Source organism: Carassius gibelio, chromosome A18 (assembly GCF_023724105.1).
Source record: "Carassius gibelio isolate Cgi1373 ecotype wild population from Czech Republic chromosome A18, carGib1.2-hapl.c, whole genome shotgun sequence".
In the NCBI taxonomy this organism is placed as follows: Eukaryota; Metazoa; Chordata; class Actinopteri; order Cypriniformes; family Cyprinidae; genus Carassius; species Carassius gibelio.
This window is the reverse complement of record NC_068388.1, coordinates 2,716,634-2,739,160: the sequence shown is the minus strand read 5'-3', so window position 1 is coordinate 2,739,160 and position 22,527 is coordinate 2,716,634. Positions and strand designations below refer to the sequence as shown.

Sequence of the window (22,527 nt, the reverse complement as noted above, 5' to 3'; positions counted from 1 at the left end):
TATTGTTTTTTTTTTTTCCTACCACACAATGTTTGAATTATTGTTAATTGTTATTATATGCTTAAATATTATATATGCTATTTTTCAAGTTGCATTGATGATATAGAAAGGGTGAGTTCAGGTTAATTGAGACATTTTTCCCATTAATGGCAAAAACGTTCCCAATTTGTCCTAATATAAGAATAATAATAATAATAAACGTTATTTTCTATTGCACCTTTAAAAGGTCCATCTCAAAGTTCTTTACACAGATAAAAAAAGATATAATAGTAATAATAATAACAATAAATAAAAGTAAAGTAAAATAACTACCATGCATATGACACAGAGAAATCACTTAAAAGCTATTTTGAAATTTTAACATATATTATACACACAAACACATGTGTAAAATCATTTAGCTGAAATGGAAATCTTTTATAACGTTATAAAGTAGTAGTACTGTAACATTTGATCAGTTTTATGCATCTTCTGAAAATTCTGAACTCTATTCAAGCAGCTTAGACTTATGTGGAAAAAAGTATCATGCCTTTTTCCCTGAAAATTTCTAGTGAATAGAAAAGAATAGTGACAGAAATATAACTTTATTAAGAATATTGAATCATCAATATAACTTTTTTGCTTTGAAACCAATATAGCACGTTATATTTGCCTTCCCATGAATGCTCTGTTTTATTTTCCCCAGAAATTGTTTTCCAGTGAAGATTTAGTAGACTGTGGAATCTGTCCCAAAAACACTATTAGAGGTCATTTCTGGGTAAATTTAGAAAGGACGTAATGGTCGTTTGTGTTGCATGTGTCCATTTCCTGCCCTAATCGCCCCAGTTATCCCAGCTGCATGCTTCCCACAATCCAATTTTCCTCATTAATTAGCATTAGTGCATGTGTGCAGAATCATACAGGCCCTCTGCTGGGGTCTCTGTTGATCAAGAATCAGTCCCGGCAACCGGAGATCAGATAGAGATGGATTCAACTATTTTCATGTTTATGTTTCCTTTGGAGGTCTCGGACCACACAGATTGAGGTTTCAGAGGCAGTTCAAGAGCCCCGGAGTCCATAATCCAGCCCTGTCATGGACGGAAATGTCTGTTAGATCTTAATCAGGCCTGATGTCTTGAAGAACCTGAACTTCTGCATCCCACTCAACATGACTGGAACATAAATGCACGTGTTCCTACAAGTTCTACGTGGGCAATGTGATGTGTTTCCCAATCCCATTCCCATTTATTTAAATTTATGCATTTAGCAGGCGCTTTTATCCAAAGCAACTTACAGTGCATTCATTCAGGCTATCAATTTTTACCTATCATGTATTCCCAGGGAATCGAACCCCCAACTCTGCGCTCTGTAGCACAATATTCTACCAATTGAGCTACAGGAACACTATTTATTTGATTTCCTTACTCACTACTTTGACAAACGTGGTCAAAAGAAAAAGAAACAAGATTAAAATGAGGCCAGATTTGGATTCACCTATACGAGAGAAGAGAAAGGAATATAATTATGGGAATTTTGGGCCTAGCGTCCTCAAATGTCACCAAACACTCTTAAAAATGTAGGTTGATGATTGTGGAATGGAAAGATTCCATCGATTTTTAAATGTTTTTCATGGAACCTTAATGTAAGTAACGAAAAAATATTAGTGTATTCGAAAATGGTTCTTTAAATTATTAATTGTAGCATTTACACACAATTGTTCATTAGATTTAACAAATCAATTATTCATTAAATTAAGAAACAATCACAAACCCCTCATCCAACACCAGACTATATGTCTGTGAATGACAGCCAGGACACCTGAGCCCGATCAGATCAACTTTAGAGAGAATCTTCATTACTGCTTAATTCTCTCTGACACATAATGCGGCATGACTTCTTACATTAATTATAGGCCATTTTTTCTATCATGCATATCCCCAGGTCATAGTGTATGATTACTACCTTCTTGTATATGGTTTCGTGTATTGTATATGTTTTATGCATGCTTATGATAGATCACAAGTTAATATAACCTCAGCTATACCACGTTTGGTATCTATGAGAGTGTATATTATATGTTGATGCAACACATTAACATTATAAGAATATTTAAGATTCTTCCCCACCCAATTGAGTTTCATTTTCAAAACACCATGCTGGAGACAAAGACAAAGAGTCGTAAAGTTTCCCTCCAAAAGTTCAAGACAACATTGGCTCCTTGATCCCCCGGAGGTGTGATCTTGATAGAAGATAAAGCCCTCACACCAGTGACCTGTTCTCAGTCTGTGGTTCTGTCAGATTCTGAGAAGATGAGGATGTGAGCTAGCACCATGCTTCGGCATTGTCTTTACATTCACCAACGATCCTTGGATCTCAGCTGATGTCTCTTTTAGCTCTTCTACACCTTCCATCTTGGAGAAAACTCTCCCGACCACCACAGAGTCAAAATAACATCTTTTTGGAGTTCATCACTCTTTAAACGCGGAAGAAAGTGAGCGAGACTCCTACACCACCGAACCTCAAAACCATCAAGACTTTCATCCGAGACTGCATCCGGACACTCGTTCAAGGCCAAGGCAATGCAAGTATCGTACATTTAAGTAAAAGAAACAGAGGTTTAGGATAAGCTGTAGACCTTGTTATAAAACATCGCTGATGGTTTCACTCAGGTGGTTAACTGACTCATTTACATAACTGCTTTATCTGGTTTCTCTAATAGTTTCAGTCATCTACTTCCAGCCTCCCTATGAATGAGTGGGTGTTTGTTTGCCTAGTTTAGTTATGTGTTTAGTTAATACAATTTTTTGTGCACTGCCTGTATATAGCATCCCTTTTATAATCTGATCTATAGCTAAATTCTCTAATGCATTACTGTAAGAAAATATCATTTGTTGATATGAAATTCAATTATACTGAACCAGACAAAAGGATGTTTTTTTTTCTCAACTTGTTTAAAAATTTGTAACATGTTATTTTGAAATAAATCATATTTTATGTCTGTTGCTAAAATAAATATATTAATATATTATATAAGCACAGAATTTGTTATCACTGAGGTTTGGTTTTGTTACCAGCAACTTTACTGTGAAATTTACTTTCTTAAAGACTATTTCATTTTCACGTTGTTTTACAGTACCGCCGCTCATACACAGAGTGTGCAGTTTGCATAAGACACCAACTCACAGGGGGCACCATCCCAGTTACTCAAAAAAACCTGCACCACCATTCCCCCAATCTGCGCTCACGACCTTTCACCCTTCGTGTTTGCATGGAATACTCATAACTGATGAATGGACATCTATGCCTGTGGAAAAGACATCAGCAAATCAAATCAAATTTAGGGGCCGTCTCTGAAGTTACATGTGATATTTTTTTCTTAATGTCAATAGCATTTAAGGAGAATTACTTACAGTCATAAAAACAACTGTAAACCTAGGTTTCAGTTGTAATGCTAACCTTTTACATTTTTGATATTTATTCAAATAAACTGTAAATCATATGTAAACTCTGCTACTTTTTCTAAAGTTTTTGGAATGTTAAATATAAATAGCATTCCAGGAGGAATGCACACTTTATAAATGTTTTATTAAAATAAATTGTAAATCATTTGTTAAAGGTAAAACGAAGAATGTGCAACACTTCCAGACACAATCCTGTGAAACTTTTTTGGCTGTTTGTGTTAATAATAAAATGTTTTAATGTCGGCAATAATTTCTCCACCACCTAATTTTAACATCTAAAATTCTCTCTGACTTTCCGTGTTCCCTTATGAAACCAAGAATAACACCCAAAAAATAATTGTTCTTATAGCCATGGTAACTGCAAATTATCCATGGTTTTGTTACTTCAAATAATAATTTACAGTAAGTATTAAGATGATCATTTATTTTGGTTATAAAAACAGACCTAAGCTATCAATAGCCTTTGAAATTATTAAAAATGCATTATATAAAAACAATGAGGCAATAATGATTGGTTAATAACACTGTTAAAACACATTTATAACATGTTATAACAAATGCCTGCAAAGGGAGTCAAATGGTAGCTGTTACACTTACAGGAGGATCAATATTGGCCAAACATTTAATTCAAATGTTCATTTAATTGCTCATATTTGGCCACTTTTTTGCTATGGATGACACCGCCTCTATAATTTCTTCAACAAAAAACACGTGGACATGGTTTTATTATATAATACTGAAGAAACTGAACTGAACTGAAGAAAATCGTTTTCTTTTGCATGATTTCTGAATGTTTGAGACTGCAAAATAAACTAGACAAATGTTTTAATAAAGTCATGACCATAGGTAACTGTCAAGAGCTACAATTGTATTTTATAATTAATACAATGCATTTATTAACTTTTTTATTTTATTAAAGTTCTATTTTGAAAATGAAAAAACTCATTATTGTTATTGGGTTTTGATAAAAACTGATTCGCTCGAATCTGCATGCGTTCAAAACCTCTTCCTGTTAAACGGAACATTACTGGATCCATAAGCCTAAAATAAATTGACTCTATGACCCAACATCTGTTGAATATTTGCTCCAGTTCACTGGAAAGATACGCAAACATTTTCATAAACACTCACTTTCTTTCATATGCCAAGTTTTGAGAGGTTTTTCAGTTGCCAAGTTTTTATTTTCTTACTTTTGAAGCCACACAATGTGTGTGGAAAGAAATAACCCGTTTGTTTTGATTCACAAATCATTTGAATACCAAGGTGGACTATTTGTCCTACAACTTGATATGCAGTAAGAAATAAAGTGTAATTGCTCAAATTTACTGTTGGTTTAAGGACATCTCTGAGTGTTGATCTCACCCAGGTTTTCAGGTCATTCCTGCTTTGACTTGTTCTTCACCATTACAAAATGAACAAAAACGTGAGAGATCTGCAAGGATCACATAAAATCAGTTTGTACCTGTAATGCCATTTAAAATTAGTCAGCTGCAGAAGAGCTGGGGAAGTTTGGTGAAACCTTTCTCGGTGAAACAGCAGCCAATTGCCTGCAGGCCGCAATCCTGTACAAAAGAAAACTGAGTTGATTGACAGTTGTTTGTTGATGGTAGAAAACGCTCACTTCATTGCAGGAGCCGTTTTAACTCGGGGGCATTTTGAACTATTATCTCTCACTTTATTTGTCCCTTTTACGGGAAATTTGTTTTGGACAATACAGGTATTATGGCGTTTCTCAATATGTTGTCTTTCCATGTGATAATAAACAGCTACACAATGTGCCTGAGTGTGCTTACATCGTATGAATACATTTATCTACAGAAATCTACACACAGAATAAGAATAAGAATTTGTAGCACTAATCAAAATCCTTCAGCCAATCAAACGGAACGTAACGTTACGTCATTAATATTAATGAGACGGGGGCGGGTTAGTGTAAACACGATGTCGATGACGCGCAAGTTCAGAAAGAAGAAGAGTCGGTGCTGAGTAATTCAATGCTACTCTTTTCTTTACCTCTCTGAGGAGATTCACTTTTACTTCGCAGACAGATTTGTTTAGCGGTTTTCAACTGGGGAAATAACGAAAGAGTGGATGCAAAGGTACGTTTAGGAGACTCTTAAAACAATTACACTTTGTTTACTATAAGGCATGCAATGAGCATTTTATTATTTGCATCAGTTATTTATTATGGGCGTGCATGGTGATGTTTAGCTCATTCCTTATGCCTGTAAATACTGATGAATAATACTAATATATATTATGTTCCGTTGCCTTTCCTGGTGTTTCAAAATGAATGATATAAATCTGCTCAATTACTATAAATAAATTAATAACAATGAAACATTACAGAAACTGATTTTAATTGCAATAACAAATAATTGCAATAACCCATAACAAATTTTAATGACTAACACCTGTTGTACTTTTTGGATTTTATATCCATAATTCAGATTTTGTTGTTAAAATTTAAAATTTATATCAAAAGTTACTTAAAACATGGTCATGATCTTTTTTAATATAGATTTTATAAAACAAGACAAAAACCATTTAGGTTTATAATTTAACTATGTGCTGTGAAATCATTTAAATCATTGATTTATTGATTGATTTACCGTCGGTCACGTATTAATGTATTTTGTCCAGTTATGCCATGTTGTAAATCACATCTGTGTCTGAAAAGTATCATTCTGTCCTGATTGATATTAACTCGTTTAGAAACAGGTCTAGGAAGTGTGATTCCACAGAAGTGCAGGATTCCACTGTAAGTCATTGTTTGCAGTGCAGATTCCAGTAAGTTAGTGATGCTCTAGTGAATGGTTTTTGTGCTCTGTGTTTCTTTCATGCACATGTACAAACACTGACACCTCATTAAGGGAAATAACATCATAGTGTGGGAAGAAATGTGTGTAGAAAACATTCCAAGAAGTTCTTAATCCAGGCCATAATCTACAATAGACTCCTTTTTTTATTTTATTTTTTACCTTAAATTCGTCGCATTGACAACCAGTGGCACCAAGGGGCTGTTTGAGCCCTCAGCAGAGAGAATGTCCCACACAGAAACATGCCTTTCCTTTCCTTTCCTTGCCAAAATGGCAAGTTTCCTTCTGTTATTGCTTTGTTGAAATATTTGTAATTGTGCTGTAAAGCAATGTCACCACTTGATGTTGCTTGGAAGCAAACCCATGCTTTAGTGTGCTATTTTTGCACCTGACTAGTTTGATAAATGCTTGCAAGGTAACGATCCTCTGGCCAGTATCTGCTTTCAGTTTCATGCCCACAAACTGACACTAGGCTATATCATTATTGTATAACCAGGATTCAGTCACTTGTCATAGGTGTAATCACAATGTAAGTATTCAAAATTGATTAAAACAAATGCATCAAATTCATGACCTGACCGGAAATTTGAACATTTTTCAATTGCAATGGTATTTATAAAGAATGCTTGTGACAAATTTCCCAGAAAAAGGTGTGGAAGAGGGTGTTTGGAAAAGGGTAAATGCTGTGAACATGAACCCATAATGCTCTCTTTCTTAATTCTATCACTCAGAAGTCTGTCTTAAATTTGCGTAAGAGCTTGTCATGTGGAGCAATTGCTAAATTAGGACTCTTGCACTTTCAAGTTGCGGCTCTCTCAAAACGTTCTGTCACCGCCCTTGCAGATATTTGCTTAAGTGTCACAAAGAATATATGCAGTCACACAAAAAATAAACCCCATTTACAACACTTAACTCAAACAAGGCCTGATTGGGGTGTCTTGAATGCTCTTCTGGCCACCAGACAGCTGACAGATATCTCTGTTTGCTTAAATCAACAGCCATAACCACCACTCCATGAAGCTCCGCCAGCTCACTCAACATTGTTATATAAATGCAGTTAAGATGCATGTCACATTCTGCCATTAATATGATAAACTCCAGCTGCGTTCTTGGCCTTACTGTCTATTTTTGTCTGTGACTATGACTTCACGCAACAACTTAAATAACCCTGTGAAAGAGTAGAAGAACGATGCTTTTCCAGACACAATATACAAAGACTTTTATTTTTGAAAATGCAACCATCACTGTTATTTTGGGTTGTCCTTGGAATAATAATTAAAGAGATTCATTCCATCAAATTTAACTGATCAAGATACAATAATAAAAAAATAACATTCTATAATATAAATATAAATTATATAAATAAATAAAAATATAATATAAAAAATTATTCTACAATAAATATGACAAACTCCAGCTCTTCTATTTTTGACTTCAGGCAAGAACTCAAATAACCCTGGCTGGAGTCGAAGAATGACACTTTTCCATTTATATAGACTTTTAATTTTTGACTTACCGGCGGTTTCTAATGAAAATGCAACCATCATTGTTATTTTGGGTTAAAGATTTGTGCAAATTTGCAATCATTTAATCTACAAATTTTGCTTGTTGGACAGCTGGCTAGGTGATTGACTAAGCAACAACCTAGCAACTGCATCCCAGCATCCTAGCAGCCACAGAAAACACCAAAACAATTGCAGAGCAACTCTCTGACGATGCGTACAACACTTAGGTGACCAGTAAAATAGTAACCAATGCCCTGGCAAAAACTCACACCATTTTAGAAACTGCATAGCAACAATCTGGCAAAGGTTACAATACCAGTAACACCATTGCATCCACTGCGAACATAAACTTGTTAGAAAACCAAACCAACATTCCTCTTTTTCAGAGCTCAGTTCTACTTGAGGGCGATCAGATGTGTGTTCCTGAACCTGTCTAGACAAATCCAGCCATTTGCTTTGTCTCTGAGATAAACGATGAAGAGCTGATGAGCTGGGTTGGGCCTGACTAATGATAAAGAATCAGGAGAATCGGGCACTTCATCAACAGTTACTGAAGACAGACTAATGCCAAACTACTGGATTAACAGCATCTACTAAGAGTGTGCAGACACACACACACAAACACACAAGCTTAGACAGAGTCGTTCTTGTGAAACAGAATGTCTCGTGTCTGTTGTTGCTCAACACTTCTTGATAATGACGTCAGACACTGTGATTAAAGACAGGAACATTATAGAAAGTCTTTACTGCAGTGAAGCTATCACTAATCATAGCGTAGATAAGCTCATAAAGACAAGGTATTATGCAATAAACACAGATTTGCTGATTGGATTACCTGCAGTGATGGCATAACCAGAAATAAGGTTTCTACTTGAAAGAGCATGTATTGGAAATTGATCCAGACAGCAAGATTTTTAAAAGCTTTTGATTTGCATGTGTACATAGGCCTACAATTAAAAAATAACACATAAGGACACACTATATCTATAATTTATCTACCAAGGATACAGATTAATTAGTCTAATTGTACTCTGTTGTTATATAGAAGTTTTTTTTCTTTAAAGTAAAGTTAAAAGTTAAAAGTAAAATTAGGATTTAAACATAAAGGCAAAGAAAACATGAATGGAGACTTAGAGGAGTCTTTGCGGCCGTCCTCTATCTCCATTCTCGTGAATGTTTTGCCTTTGGTAGTAAGAATGGCGCACTTGATTTAAATATGAATTAACTCATTCAAAGTGGGAACTGAAAGGAGTAAAAGAGGAATGTAAAATCTTTCTTTTCCTGTGTCTTTAGCAAGCGTGTGTCACATGATCTATGCATCTCTAACTGTCTATTAAAAGTGCAATGAAATCTTTTGCAATTTTAATGTACCGCAAAGAGAATTCTTTCTCTATTAGCATAAATAAAATGATGCATTCAGGCTAACAATTTTCTCCTAACATGTGTTCCCTGCGATTCGAACCACTTGCTAACGCAATGCTTTACCACTTGAGCTAAAGGAACGCATAACTGTGCGACTTAGAAATTGCTTTGTAAATGTTCAAGAATGCTATATTTAGCTTTATTTTAGTGTGTAGTATTTTTAGTAAAAAAAAAATTTGTCTCTAAAAAATAGATTATCCGGAATAAAATGCTATCAGGATTGTGAATAACAGAAATGTTGCAATTCCATTTCCTGCCACTAGTGGCTGATCTGGTCAGTGGGTGTAAATAATGCCTCATTCGAGTCATTTCTGTAAATGAGTATGCTAAGTAGGATTTATTATACATTTTAAGGCCATATTAGTATATTATAACCTCAAGTGCAGATGATGTCCTCCACATCCCATCTTTTTGTAAAGTGTCTTTACACAATAATAAACAAAGTCCACTACTGAACAAGTAATGCTTCCCTGGCTACAATTTTCAAAACTGTGTTTTGCATTTTTATTAGCGACACCAATATAAATATAATTCTAATATTTTCATGTGAAATTACACTAGGCAAGTCACATGGGAAAATATTGTCTGTAAATCCAGTCATGTTTAAGTTTTAACTATCTGACCTGTGTCTTAATATTCAGTGTTATTCAATACCAGAGAATATGGAGTAAAAGATATCATTGTGTGCTTTTTCTCTGCAGTATGATAAATGAATTTTCCCAGTGGCTCCTGAGAGTCTGGTTAACACAGTTAGTTCACTCACGGTCTGCATCAGTCCTGCTGTTTTTTAATGTTTTTATTCTAATTGGGTTTGAATGAACTATATTTCTCTCTAATTTGGTTCTAACTTACTATATTTGGACTGTATAAATGTGGTTTGCATGCTGATTGAATGTGCTATCTGCAACATTTAGAGATCCATTTGTTTAAAATAATATAATATGAAATAATACACAATGATATATGGGGATAATGTAGAGTTTGTTTATTTTGTGATCATGACTGGCTGACTGTACATAATCTCGCTTTTCATGCATACTCACCAAAGAAATACATATGTGAAGATGAAATATTCACTATAATACTTTTTTATTTACATGTTCGTGTTGTCAGTTACAATCTGAAAATATTATGTGTCATTTTCGTTTTATTTATATACTATTGTAGCATTAATTATTATTATGAATTAGGTTTTATTTCAGTATTGTTTTTTAAATATTATTGATGATGATTTTTTAAGTTTTAATTTCTATTAGTTTTTTGATAGCAGTTTAGATCGTATAAATAGATAGTATAAATAGAAGATGCTAGATGACACTAAATGCTTTTGTATGAAACATAAGCATGTGTGTGAGAAATGCACAAAAAACCTAGCATTATTACACATGGCTGTGTTATTTTTGTATAATTTATATAGTAAAATAATTCGAAAAAGTTTTTTTATATGCTTTCTGTTTTCATTTAAATTGTAGTTTTTTCTTTCAGTTTTTATCGATTTTTATTTCAGGTTTAGTTTATTTTAGTATTTCAAATTAAACTAAATGAAAATGAGATTAAGTTCTTTTTTTTATTCAAGTTAACATCTGTTTTTTTTCAAGCAGTGATTTTTAAAAAATGTGTTCAGTTAACTATAATAAGCTGGTGCATGGACAAGCACCATTAATAATGACAATAAGTAAAATGCTAATCAGAATACAACTTTATTCATGCATCTGTTTATGTACGACTACACTGATGCATAAACATTTCTGTTTTTCAGAATGTGAAGCAATATCTGATAAGATGGCATCTCTTAACCACTCCGCCTCAAGTCTGCCTTCCTGCACCTACAAGGAGGACTTCAAGCGCTTCCTCCTCCCCTCCGTCTACACCCTAGTCTTCATTCTTGGTCTCCCGCTCAACTTCATCATCATCCTGCGGATATGGGGCTCCCGACGCACTCTGACACGGACCAAAATCTACATGCTGAATCTAGCGGTGGCAGACTTCCTGTACGTCTGTTCGCTTCCGCTTCTCATATACAACTACGCCAGCAAAGACTACTGGCCATTCGGTGACTTCACCTGCCGCCTGGTTCGCTTCCAGTTCTACAGCAACCTGCACGGAAGCATCTTCTTCCTCACGTGCATCAGCTTCCAGCGCTACATGGGCATCTGCCATCCGCTGACGGTGTGGCCCAAACAAGGTGGACGCAGGCTGGCGTGGTTGGTCTGCGCTGGCGTCTGGGTGGCTGTCGTGCTTCTTTGCGCTCCAACGTTCGAGTTCGCCGCCACCGGCATCCAGCGCAACCGAACAGTGTGCTACGACCTCAGCGTTCCAGAGCGCTCCACAGCGTACTTCCCATACGGCATCACTTTGACCTGTCTGGGCTTCGTCGTGCCCTTTCTAGTGATCGTGGTGCTGTACTGCAAAATGGCTTGGGTTCTCTGGCAGGTCGGCGAAGCCAGAGAAGTATCAGCCATGGAGAAGAAGAATAAAGCTGTGAAGATGATCATCATTGTGATGCTGGTGTTCGCCATCAGCTTCTTGCCGTTCCACGTGACAAAGACGCTCTACCTGCTGGTGAGGACCTTTCCCACGGCCCCCTGCGAACTGAGGAACCTGCTGTCTGTGGTCTACAAATGCACCAGACCCTTCGCCAGCATGAACAGCGTTCTGGACCCCATTCTGTTCTACTTCACCCAGCCGCAGTACAGACGCAGCACCAGGAGTCTGCTGCTCAAGATCACCTCGCTCCGAGACAAGACTAGCCAAATCTGACTGGGGGACACCTGCTTTGGTCGAAAGTTTCTCATGGTACAGTCATAGACACTAAGGCACTACAGTTATAGCCATTGATTTTTAGGCTAAAGTTTACAAATTAGTGCCTTCACTAGGTCCCATTAGTGAAAGTTTTGTACCTTTATTTCTGAGAATGTAGTAAAAAAAAAAAAAAAAAAAAGATTTCTGAGAAACGCTGTTGATAGTTTAAATCACTGAAACAAACACTCCCCCAATCAAAAGAATCACACATGTATCTTGATGGCTCCGCCCCCAAATTCATCATCATGCTGTGCAGCATCATCAGTGGACACGCCCCTTTCTGGTGATTGGCTACAAGTGTGTTTTGCCACTTGATCCCACTTTCCTCAGTGTTCCTCAGAAATCATTTACTGCACCTTTAAGAGTTTATTTCGACATCTATTTGTGTCTATAAATTTTAATTACAGTTCAAATCTCTAAAGGATATTTTCTCAAAATGATTTTTTTTTTTCATATATACTGAACCATAAATCTCCACTTCAACAGTAGATAAAACTTTTGTTTTGGTTTGTTCCAGGGTTATAATAGTTAACTAAAACAAAAACTGAACCCATAAACATTTTCGTTAGTTAAAATAAAATAAATGCTAACTGAAATAAATATTTTATGGCAGATAGTTGTGGAGGCAACATTTATCATTTTCATTAACTTTAGCTTAAAGTACCAAAATAACAAACTGAATAATACAATTACAAATTTTTACAAACAATCAATGATGCTAAAATAAAACTGGTTTAACTTTTTTTTTCCCTAAAAGCATCATAAACGTGTTTGACAGTTTGACAGAAATATACAAAATGTATTCAATTTAGCACATTTTTAATTAGATAATGCCACATATGCATATTTAAATATACCATGTAATACAAAATGTAATGCCTTAATGTACTGTGATTAGTTAACTGGGGAAGTATGGTTATATCTATTAGTTAAACAATTACCCTGTTAACCTGTAGTGTCTTATGTTAAGATAACTTAGTAGGCTGTGTGGTTGTTAAAACCATAAATAAAGTCAATATTTAAATAGAAAACATCCAATGCATTAAGTACCTGTACTGTGAAGGTTGTACATAATGGTTAAAGGAAGTGACTCTTATTGATTGATTCAGTGTTACAAAAATATAATTTATGATGACTAAAACTATCACCCTACGGACACTTACATTTGCTTTGAGACAACAGCCCACGGTAGAGCTGTGTGTCTGGTATCTGAGCGTTTAACCCCTGCATGGCAGCTGAGCGAGTGTCGTGATCAGCTTATCTATCTGATCTTTATGAGGGCAATAGAAGGGAAATGTTGATATAAGAATTACAGAACTGTGAAAGCAAAAATATCTTGCCAGTTTCCGATTTTTTTGTTTAAAATTGCATTTAAATTTAATTTAATTAATTAAAATAATAATAATAATTGTTAAATTATTGATTCATTATTGAGAATTAATTTGCACTGGATTTGCAGGAATAAAAAAGTGTTTTTTCTAAACACGAAGCAAAACAAATTATATATATATATATATATATATATATATATATATATATATATATATATATATATATATATATATATATATATAAAGAAATCAATACTTCTGTTTAGCATGGATCCATTTATTTGCTCAAAAGTGATATTAAAAACATTTGTAATTTTATAAAGATATTTCAAATACATTCTGTTGTTTTGAATGTTTCATTCATCAAAGAATCCTGAAAAAAAAAGATCAGTTTCCCAAAAATAAATATCATTTTTTGTAATATATTCAAATAGAAAACAGTTATTTGAAAGTGTAATCACAATATTAGTTTTTACTGTATTTTGAACAAATAAATGCAGCCTTGGTGAGCAGAAGAGACTCCTTTTAAAAACATCTTAGCAACCACAAATGTTTGAACAGTACTTTGCATGTGTGATATTTAGGATAAATAGGTCCATTGAGACAGTGTGGAATTATGGATGAGAGATAGAGATGAATGAAAGCATTTGGAGTTGAATAATTACACATCTGTTTAACACTGCATCTGCTGCACATTATCTGAAGGTCATTATCAGATGTTTGATGGTTTTATAACACTTTGTACAGCTCAACATCCTTATGATGTAACATCATGTCCTACAAGAGAAGGATCTAGTGTTAACAATAATTGATCCAGGGACGGACTTCACATAGAAAGACATATTTGCACTGCATGTGCAGTCATTGTGTTTTTATGAAGCAGTTTAATCGTAGCTGTAGACCGCTGGTTATTTGAAGCTTTAACATGACCGAAAACTACAAAAAGAAATGCCTGGAAGGCTGGGTTTACAGAGTGGTTAAACAAATGATTTAGCATTATTGTAAGAGTGAGTGGGCATGTGTTTTAGTCATTTGGCCAGTATTATGTTTATGAATTTTTAAATATTAATGAATTTTGCCCTATATCTGAATGGTGAAGAAGAACATTTATTTTAGCACTTTTATGTTCGGAGTAACTACTGCACTGTAAATACTGTATACTACATCCTGTTTTTATTAATTCAGTTATCCTTAAATAAAATATTTTTAAATGCTATTTTGCATTTTGAAATCCAGTTTTGTGACTGTCTAATTAAAAAAAATATTGGGTGTACAAAGTATTTTGGCAGATGTAGTAGATTAATCTATGTATTATACATACACAATCTGGATACCGTATACATACTAGAAATATTAATAGTACTGTGCTATTTTAAACATACTGTACACTGTTAACTGCTGACTTGTAACGTGAACATGCAGCGACTTCAACCTGTCTTGAAACGAAGTATTTCTGTCTCAGACTCTATTAACGGCCAGTAGATGGCGTACTTTACCAACAAGTTTTAAATCAGATGTGATTTTTCCACATTAAACTGTCTATTTGTTTCCTGTTTCAAACAATATATGACATGCAATGATGAAAACCACTCTGTCAGTGTTATGTAATATACTAACAAAATCATTCCATCTGTGTCTGTATTGTAGTATGTGCATAAAATATATTTTTTTCAAGTAAGCATAGCTACTAATTGTTATTTTACTAGTTATGATTATTTCTTTGTCAATGAATGTTTGCTTTTGTTTTATCAAACTATTTTGTGTGTGTGTGTGTAAATCTACAGTCTCTAGATGTATAAGTATCATATAAAAATGAAGCTATTCAAATCTATATCCTAAATGAGGTCTTTGTGAATGTTTTTGGTTATTGTGTAATGGAATGTGTTCTTAACCTGATCTGTTGTTTGTCCAGTAAAGACAAATCAATAAACTTAATTTCCTGCAATCTTTCTCATATTATTGTAACATTCAGGATTAAGAAAGACCTACAATGGACACATAAAGTCTTTGGATGCTTCAGATGCACTAAATGTTATTGCATTACAAAAAATACCAAACCAGACATTTGAAAGAAAATTATACCAGAGTACAGTTAACTTTAGATATGAGTAAACAAAAATATGGCCACTAGAGTGCATTCTAGGCATGCAACTAAAATGCAAGATAGACGAAAAAGAAAAGAAGAAAAAGGAAGCCTTCGAAACAAAGGACTGCAGAAGTTTTTACTGCATAGCCAGTGCATGGAGGCCGTGCAGACAAACAGGGCTTTTGGTTAAAGAGGCAATAACTAGTTTTATCTGTTTGAGCTTCCCAAAAGCGCAAAGAAAACTAAGATGATCATATTGTTCAACGGTTTCCCAATGTGCATTTACAAACTGACACATAATCGTCATCACTATCTGCTCTCTCACATCAGAAAGAGGAAAAGCTGGATTCCCCCTCGTTTTCCCCAGGGGTCTCTCTCTCAAGACCCGACCCCATGTTTTAGTCCCGCCCTCTATCCAAGCAACTATCTGCATGTAAAAAGCCACAAGTCACGGAAACCTTTAATTGTGCTAAAATAATGTTGAGCGCACTTATTCGAGCTGGGAATAAAGGATGCTTTTGAAGAAAGACAGGCGGCCAAGGAAATGGGAATTACTTTGGAAAATGTACATTATTCAAACGTTGCTCTAGTGTGTGTCGGGCTGAAACACTTGGGAGTTTTCTGCTCAAACTTTGAGCTCTTTCTAAATGCATGGATGGACACTAGGAGAAGCGAGCACGCGCATAGTTCCGGGGATATAACTCGGTTTTCTTAAACAATCTCTTGGATTTTTTCGTCCTCCTCTTCGGAAAACACTGCCAAACAACTTTTGTGGTTAAATGGGGGCATTGTAAGTTGTTTTCAGGGGGCTAGAGGCAACCACGGAAAACGAAGGAGAAGGAAAGAGCGGACTATTTAACAATGAACTGAGAGAATAGCAAGAAGGACAAGTGGGAGGACAGGCATCGCAATGGCTGAAAGGGAGACTGAGAGAAAAGCGCCTGTTCATAGAAGCGTCTCTTTCAAAAAGTTGGACAGCTGGAGCGCAAAGCGCAGATCGTTTGGAGAGGATTTGGATAGGTGCAGTGCCCTTCCCCCAGACGCCGTAGAGCACAGCGCGCAACCATCACAAGCGACGCACGCTGTTACTGTATCCAGAAATGTTTCCAAAATCTCAGCGGCCAGCCTCTCGACCGCAGACCTCAAGAAAGCCTCTCATGCAATATCTTCATCCGTTCGTCAGCTCTCTGAGAAGTTCAGTTTGAGCACAGGCGGGACACAGAGCTCTTTTGTCAACACTGGAAGCGTTAAAAACACAAAAAGTGTGGAAGATTCAGATTTGAATGAGAGTGGCTTCTTATCCAAGGAGTTTTCGGAGACTGCAACGGAGAAACTTAAGGACAGCAACAGATATTGCTCGGCTCAAGAGTCCGTGTCAGGGTCGGATTCGGACAGAGAAGATAAACACAGGCTTCTGAAAACTGTGGGTGGTACAAGTACAGGTAAGATACATTGTCTTGAAATCACTAGTTATCATTTAGCACCCAACAAACTGTCAGGCGTAAACAAAGACACTTTCTATTACTGCTCAAGCCTATTTACTAAATGGGCTTGTACTTAAAGTTAGCTTTGTTAGCTTGTATACTGTATCAAGTTCGCCGTAATGACACTTTGCTTGTGCTGTTTTGCATTTTACAGTCGATTTGGATAAATGATGTGTCTACTTAATGAATATCATAACTGTGAGTTAACTACACATTGTTTTTGTCTTAGGGAGCCCAAAATGCAAATCTCGTCGTGTCTATCACCCTTCTTATGGAGAGACATCTATTCATATTGACTCAAACTGGCCAAGTGTTTCTAAGATTAGAGAACTATTTGGGGATGGACGCAGAAAGCAACATCGGTCAACTTCAGATGCTGATGACTTGAAATCTGCCTGTCAACACTTAGAGCATTTCGATGCTAAAGAGGGCATCTCAACTCCAGACGAAAGTGACAAACAGTTCCACCACCAGCCAAGAGGAGGCTGGCAAGAGACTAACAGCTCTCATCATGACAACAGTACATTATATGCAGACTATTCAATTTCTAACTTTCATACTTTAAGTGCTGAAAGCGAGTTTTTGAATTGTGATTCTCCTCCTGCTCCCCCACCACGTAGTACGACTGCTTTGCCCCCCAAGTCTCACCGTTACCAGCTGCAGGAGCAGAGACAGAGGGCAGAGCAGCCACAGCCACCGGATAGCTTGCATTCCTCACATAACTCCTCCCAACCACAGACAGGGCCCTCCGTGGAACTAGCTGACACTGGGGGAAGACTGAGCTCTGGAGAAGAGGACAAGAAGTTGAGAGGACGGACAGGTGATAACTTCTCCCAAGACAAGCATGGCATCAGGGCTATTTTGAGAGGAAGGTCTTCAGGCAGTGAAGAGGACAGCCCTGCAGCACTAGCTCACCACAGCAGAGACGTAAGACGTCGCTCGCTAAGGAAAAAGAAGAAAAGCAATTGCAGCAAAGGCAATGAAGAGTCAGATGACAGTGACAATCAACCTCTAATGATGGAGCCTTCTGATTTTCAGACGGTAGGCCGCAGGATTGAGGGTTTCCGTTCTAGGGGTTGCTATACGGGCTTGCCATGGACACGAGACAGCCCATCTCAACGGTCCCATGTGACTAAGGACAACTTTAGGCACCTTTATAGAAATTTTGAAGGGTCAGTCGGAACTAGCCCTGTTCCTCAGGTGTCACGGGTTTCAAAAGTCACAATACCCTCATTTACATCCAGTCCATTGGGGTCAAGAAGTAGTAGCAGGTATTCTAGCACAGAGACATTAAAAGATGATCAGCCAGCCAAAATCCACAGCTTTGGCAGGGCCTCGTCAGTTGTTTTGAGTAAAACATACCATGGCAATGCCACCATGTACCGCTCGCCTAGTTTTGGTCATGGAGATAACTTTTCTCGTGCAACAGTTCGAGCTAACTCTAAACTTGTGCCAAGCTTAAACCCAGCAGAATATAAAACATGTAGTTCAGAAAACAGGGTTTTCTGTCACTCCTTAAATAATGAGAAAGACAGGAACAGGATCTCTATGTCCAACCCTGACATTGCCTCAGAAACTCTATCACTTCTTAGCTACCTTAAGACCGATCTATCAGAGTTAAGAATGAAGAAAAAGGGACAAGATGATGAGGACAATGTAAACTCTGATCAAGGCACGTCTGTGTACAGAATGGGCTCCAGGACAAGTCGGCCGCACCGTGGACGTCCTTCCCTTAAGGATCTCACTGCTACTTTGAGGAGGGCAAAGTCTTTTTCTTACTCTGAGAAGCCAGTAGGGCAGCAATATTATGGTAGCGGGCCAGGTTTAAGGAGTTCCTCTGAGCATCGGCTAGACTCTGAAGGCAGTGGCGAGCAGGTGATGATTGCTGACAGGGAGGTGGAGAGCGATGACTGCAGAAGTACCTACGGTTACGACGAGCCAATGCCTACACCTCTCCAAGACTACTATGTGCAGGAAGCCAGACAGGTGATAAGAGACATTTGTCAGATGGGAGAAAGTAAGGACGATGATGATTATGAGGAAGACCATTTCAAGACAAAAAGCAGTGACACTAAAATAGACACTGAAAAAGAAGATAAGGCAAAGCAGGAGGTGAGGATACTTGAGCCCTCTGATTTTACTGGGTGTAAGGAAGAGGAGGCTGATGGAAAAAGTGGAAAATGTTTACAGAAGGGAAATTCAGAGGAGAACATGTTCTGTGATAAGTCATTGGATGAACTCTCTGGTCATGAATCTAGCCTGACAGATGAAGGTATTGTCACAGAGCCAGAGAGTGGCTCATATGGGGGTCTATCCTGTGTTAAAGACTTGCTGGGTCAGACTCTCAATGTTTGGAATCAGTCAGGATTGTACAAAGAGCAGCTGCCTGATACAACATCAGAGGAAGTTCCATCTGCTAAGACAGAGAATGAGGGAGTAGCCATAGGAGGAGACATTAGCAGCAGTAAAAATGTAAACCAGGGGGCCTTGGAGGCTCCATCTACTCCTAGTGCTATTCGCAGACGAAGGAAATTCTCCTCAGCTGGAAACAATGGCTCAGATTCCAGCAATGGCAGTAACGCAGAGTCTAATGGTGAGTCTGCATACCGCTCTTTGAGTGATCCTATGCCTCATAGACATCGTTCAGTTGCAGAGGATGGCGGAAAGAGCTTCTCCATGGATAGCAACCTGCTTGGTTCACTCTCTCTGAGTTTCAAGGTGGGTGGTGGTGTGGAGTCTTCTGCAGCAGACCTTTCTGAATATACAGGCAGTGCCGCCAGTGACCTTTCTGTGTGTAGCGACAGCCTGAAAGATTACAGTACTGTGATTCAGAGCATTGTTTGTGAACCTGGAACAATGGACAATCTTATTGATGAGAAGGCGAACGGCAAGGCTGTTAAGAAAAAGAGCTTTAGCGACCCTAGTAGACGTGGAGAACTGACAGATACAGTCCTAGAATTTCAAAAGAATCCCAGTGAGCCAATTAATGAACTAGAACAATCTATACCACCTTCCAGTAGTGAGCCCATTTTATCTGAGCAAAGAGATGAGCTTTGGGCACTGAATAGTGAACAACGTCAGCCTTATCGTCCAACCAGAAGGTCTCGTTCTCAGTCTGAGCATGTTTTGCCCTCCGATCTTAGTCATAATGGAGAAACAAAAGCCCCAGGGGAGGCCTCATATACTTTTGACCCCAAGCTAGCTCAAGTTTTGTCTCCTCGAGCTAGTCGCCGGAGCCCCAAGAAACGGACAAACCGCTTTACCCATCAGTTGTCTTGTGATGACGGGGATCACTTAGATGAACAAGGTGAAGAGCAGTCCTCTGCATCCATTCTCCCCGAGCTTCCAGCCTCAAAGATCAGACCAAAACATGTGCGTCATGCCAGTGAACCTGCCACATTTGTGCCAATAATTCCTTCACATGCCCAAATCTCCCAGGACCTCCAGAGTTCTAGCCATGTCACAGAGTCTACACTACCCAGCAAAACAGTCCCGGGGGAGGACACTCCATCATTAGAAGATGTCACTGAGCAATACATCTTGACCTTGAACTCTCCAGAGCCCCCAGCGGAGACCCCACCAGCTACTGTTGGGGTTATTCTAGAGGGCACCGCTTCCACACCTTCAGTTCCTACCAACACTGCTGAGCCAAAACTAGAGAGGAAGTCCAGCGATGAACTTTCCGCTGTTCCTCTGAAGGCCAAACCAAGGGTGGTGAGTGATACGTTATATTCTCAATTTTGGCTATTTATACGTCTTTGAATCAGTTGTTTATGGCGAGTTATAACGTAAATGCTTGCAAATATATTTCTATAAACCGCTGTTTGCACAGCAAAGGTTATTATTGATGGACGTAGCTTTTTACTTCATAATCGTGGACGATAACTTGTGAGCAAAGCAAAATTAAGTCTGTTTTTTTTTTCATATTTTTTTATTTTATGAGACTGTATTAAATTAAGGATAAAACTGATATATCACTCTATGAAGAACTTGGATGAGAGTTTCAAGGCCTTCAACATGAGTGGGTATGCATGTGCAAAATTAAGAATTTATTTGTTGTGTAGCGTGGCTGAATTTACAGCTTCCGACTTTGTTTTTGCTTCAAATGGAAAGAGCAGAACAATGTTTCTTAGAAATATGAAGGTCATTTATTTTGCCCACAACATGTTCTTCTGCAGTCATATTGTTCTTCTTTTTCTTAGCCTAACTTCATTTTGGTCCAATGCCTGTAGAGTGTGTGCGCTTGTTTCTCCCACTGTCTGCCACAAATGTTCCTTTGTTTATCTGCCTCTATGAAAAATCTTAATATTCTGGCATTCTTAACTGGCATATTTTGAAGATAATGCTTTATATCTTTGTGTATTTATATAATGGTTTATCCGTTGTATAGAAGGTTAGAAAAGACTAACCTTTTCAAAAATTGACCTTAGGGAGAAATACCTTTCAAATACTTAATATTTAAGAGTGTTGTGCTTGATAGTGTATGTCCAAGAGTCGTGATGTTTTCCAAAGTCTTGCATACTCTCAGTGATGGATTAGTTCTCTGTATGGCTTTGGCAAGCCCTCTGTAGCACGGTTGGTCTGTCTCAGACACTGGGTTTGGTCATAGTTTCCCTCAGTCCACCTTTTATGGTGCTGTATTTTCCTGAGATTTTGTCTTTGCCAGCTTGTCCTTTCAGTATTGTGGTCCACACAGGACTCTGTTTGGAGCCGTCTGATATTGGCTGATTATATAAAGGGTGCAGATGAGTTTAAGTAACTCTGTTGGCCTCTATAGCTCCAAAATTCCTGTTTTTTTCTTTTTTCCTTGCAAGGGTCATTATCAAGTGCACATTGGGAAAATGTTTGCATGGTCTTGTCATTCATCTTGGATTATCCAGTCTAATTTGAGCCCATCATTGACAGAGTCTTGGAGACTCGCACATGCTTTTGACTATTTTCTCAGGCACTCGCACTCACACATTTGTATTCTGGCTAATGAAAATACAAAGTGTAAATAGAGCTAAATGTTCCTCCGTTTTAATCTGTTAGCTCCAGGCATATTTCCAGAGATTAATGCCTGCTTTATGACATGTGTAGGGCTATTTGATGTTTCTTTCATGTTTTTTTTCTTCCTTTCAGTACACTGTCCAAAGATTGTGTCTACAGAACATTGGTATATCAATATAGTGGCCTCAAAAAGTATTTGTAGACTTCAGCCACAGTTAAATATTTTTGAGCGCCATTGCATTATGTAAGTAAATATCAATCCAGGCGTGTATATCTTTCCTTTTAAGAAATGCCACTAAGCTTGGTATGACTTATAAGTCATTATACTTTAAGTCAAGTGTTAGAATACTTTTTGGGGCCAGTGGATTGTGTTTTCTTTGAACTTATAAGTAGTTCTTTCCATGTGTTTGGTGACATTCTCTATGATTTGGATAATCGGGTAATCACTGACCACAGCAATGGCATTTATTATGTAAAAGTTGAGGCCAGGGTAATTATCTTGCCTGTATTACTGTACTAATTTTTTGTTGAAAGAGGAGATGGCGGACGTCTGACACTAGTGGGTTAATGAATATTGAGGCTTGCAGAGGTTCAGACCATAAACACAGGGTGTTTATTACAGGGGCTGTGATTCCTGAGGTTGGGATGA

The 22,527-nt window shown here is 37.4% G+C and overlaps 2 protein-coding genes across 2 annotated transcripts in view; both read left to right on the top strand.

Moving 5' to 3' along the window:
* Positions 1-5,404: 5,404 nt before the first annotated feature.
* LOC127934738 (P2Y purinoceptor 3) lies at positions 5,405-15,264 on the top strand. Its single transcript, XM_052532309.1, has 2 exons — positions 5,405-5,539; positions 10,946-15,264. The coding sequence occupies exon 2, from the start codon at positions 10,969-10,971 to the stop codon at positions 11,944-11,946; it is 978 nt and encodes a 325-aa protein (XP_052388269.1). The 5' UTR covers positions 5,405-5,539; positions 10,946-10,968; the 3' UTR covers positions 11,947-15,264.
* A 546-nt stretch (positions 15,265-15,810) lies between these two features.
* Positions 15,811-22,527, top strand: part of LOC127934337 (rho guanine nucleotide exchange factor 17) — a 69,748-nt gene continuing 63,031 nt past the window's right edge. The window contains exons 1-2 of the mRNA XM_052531646.1: positions 15,811-16,847; positions 17,119-20,603. Coding sequence (XP_052387606.1) covers positions 16,316-16,847; positions 17,119-20,603 — 4,017 coding nt within the window. The 5' untranslated portion in view covers positions 15,811-16,315. The remainder of the gene's footprint in view (positions 16,848-17,118; positions 20,604-22,527) is intronic.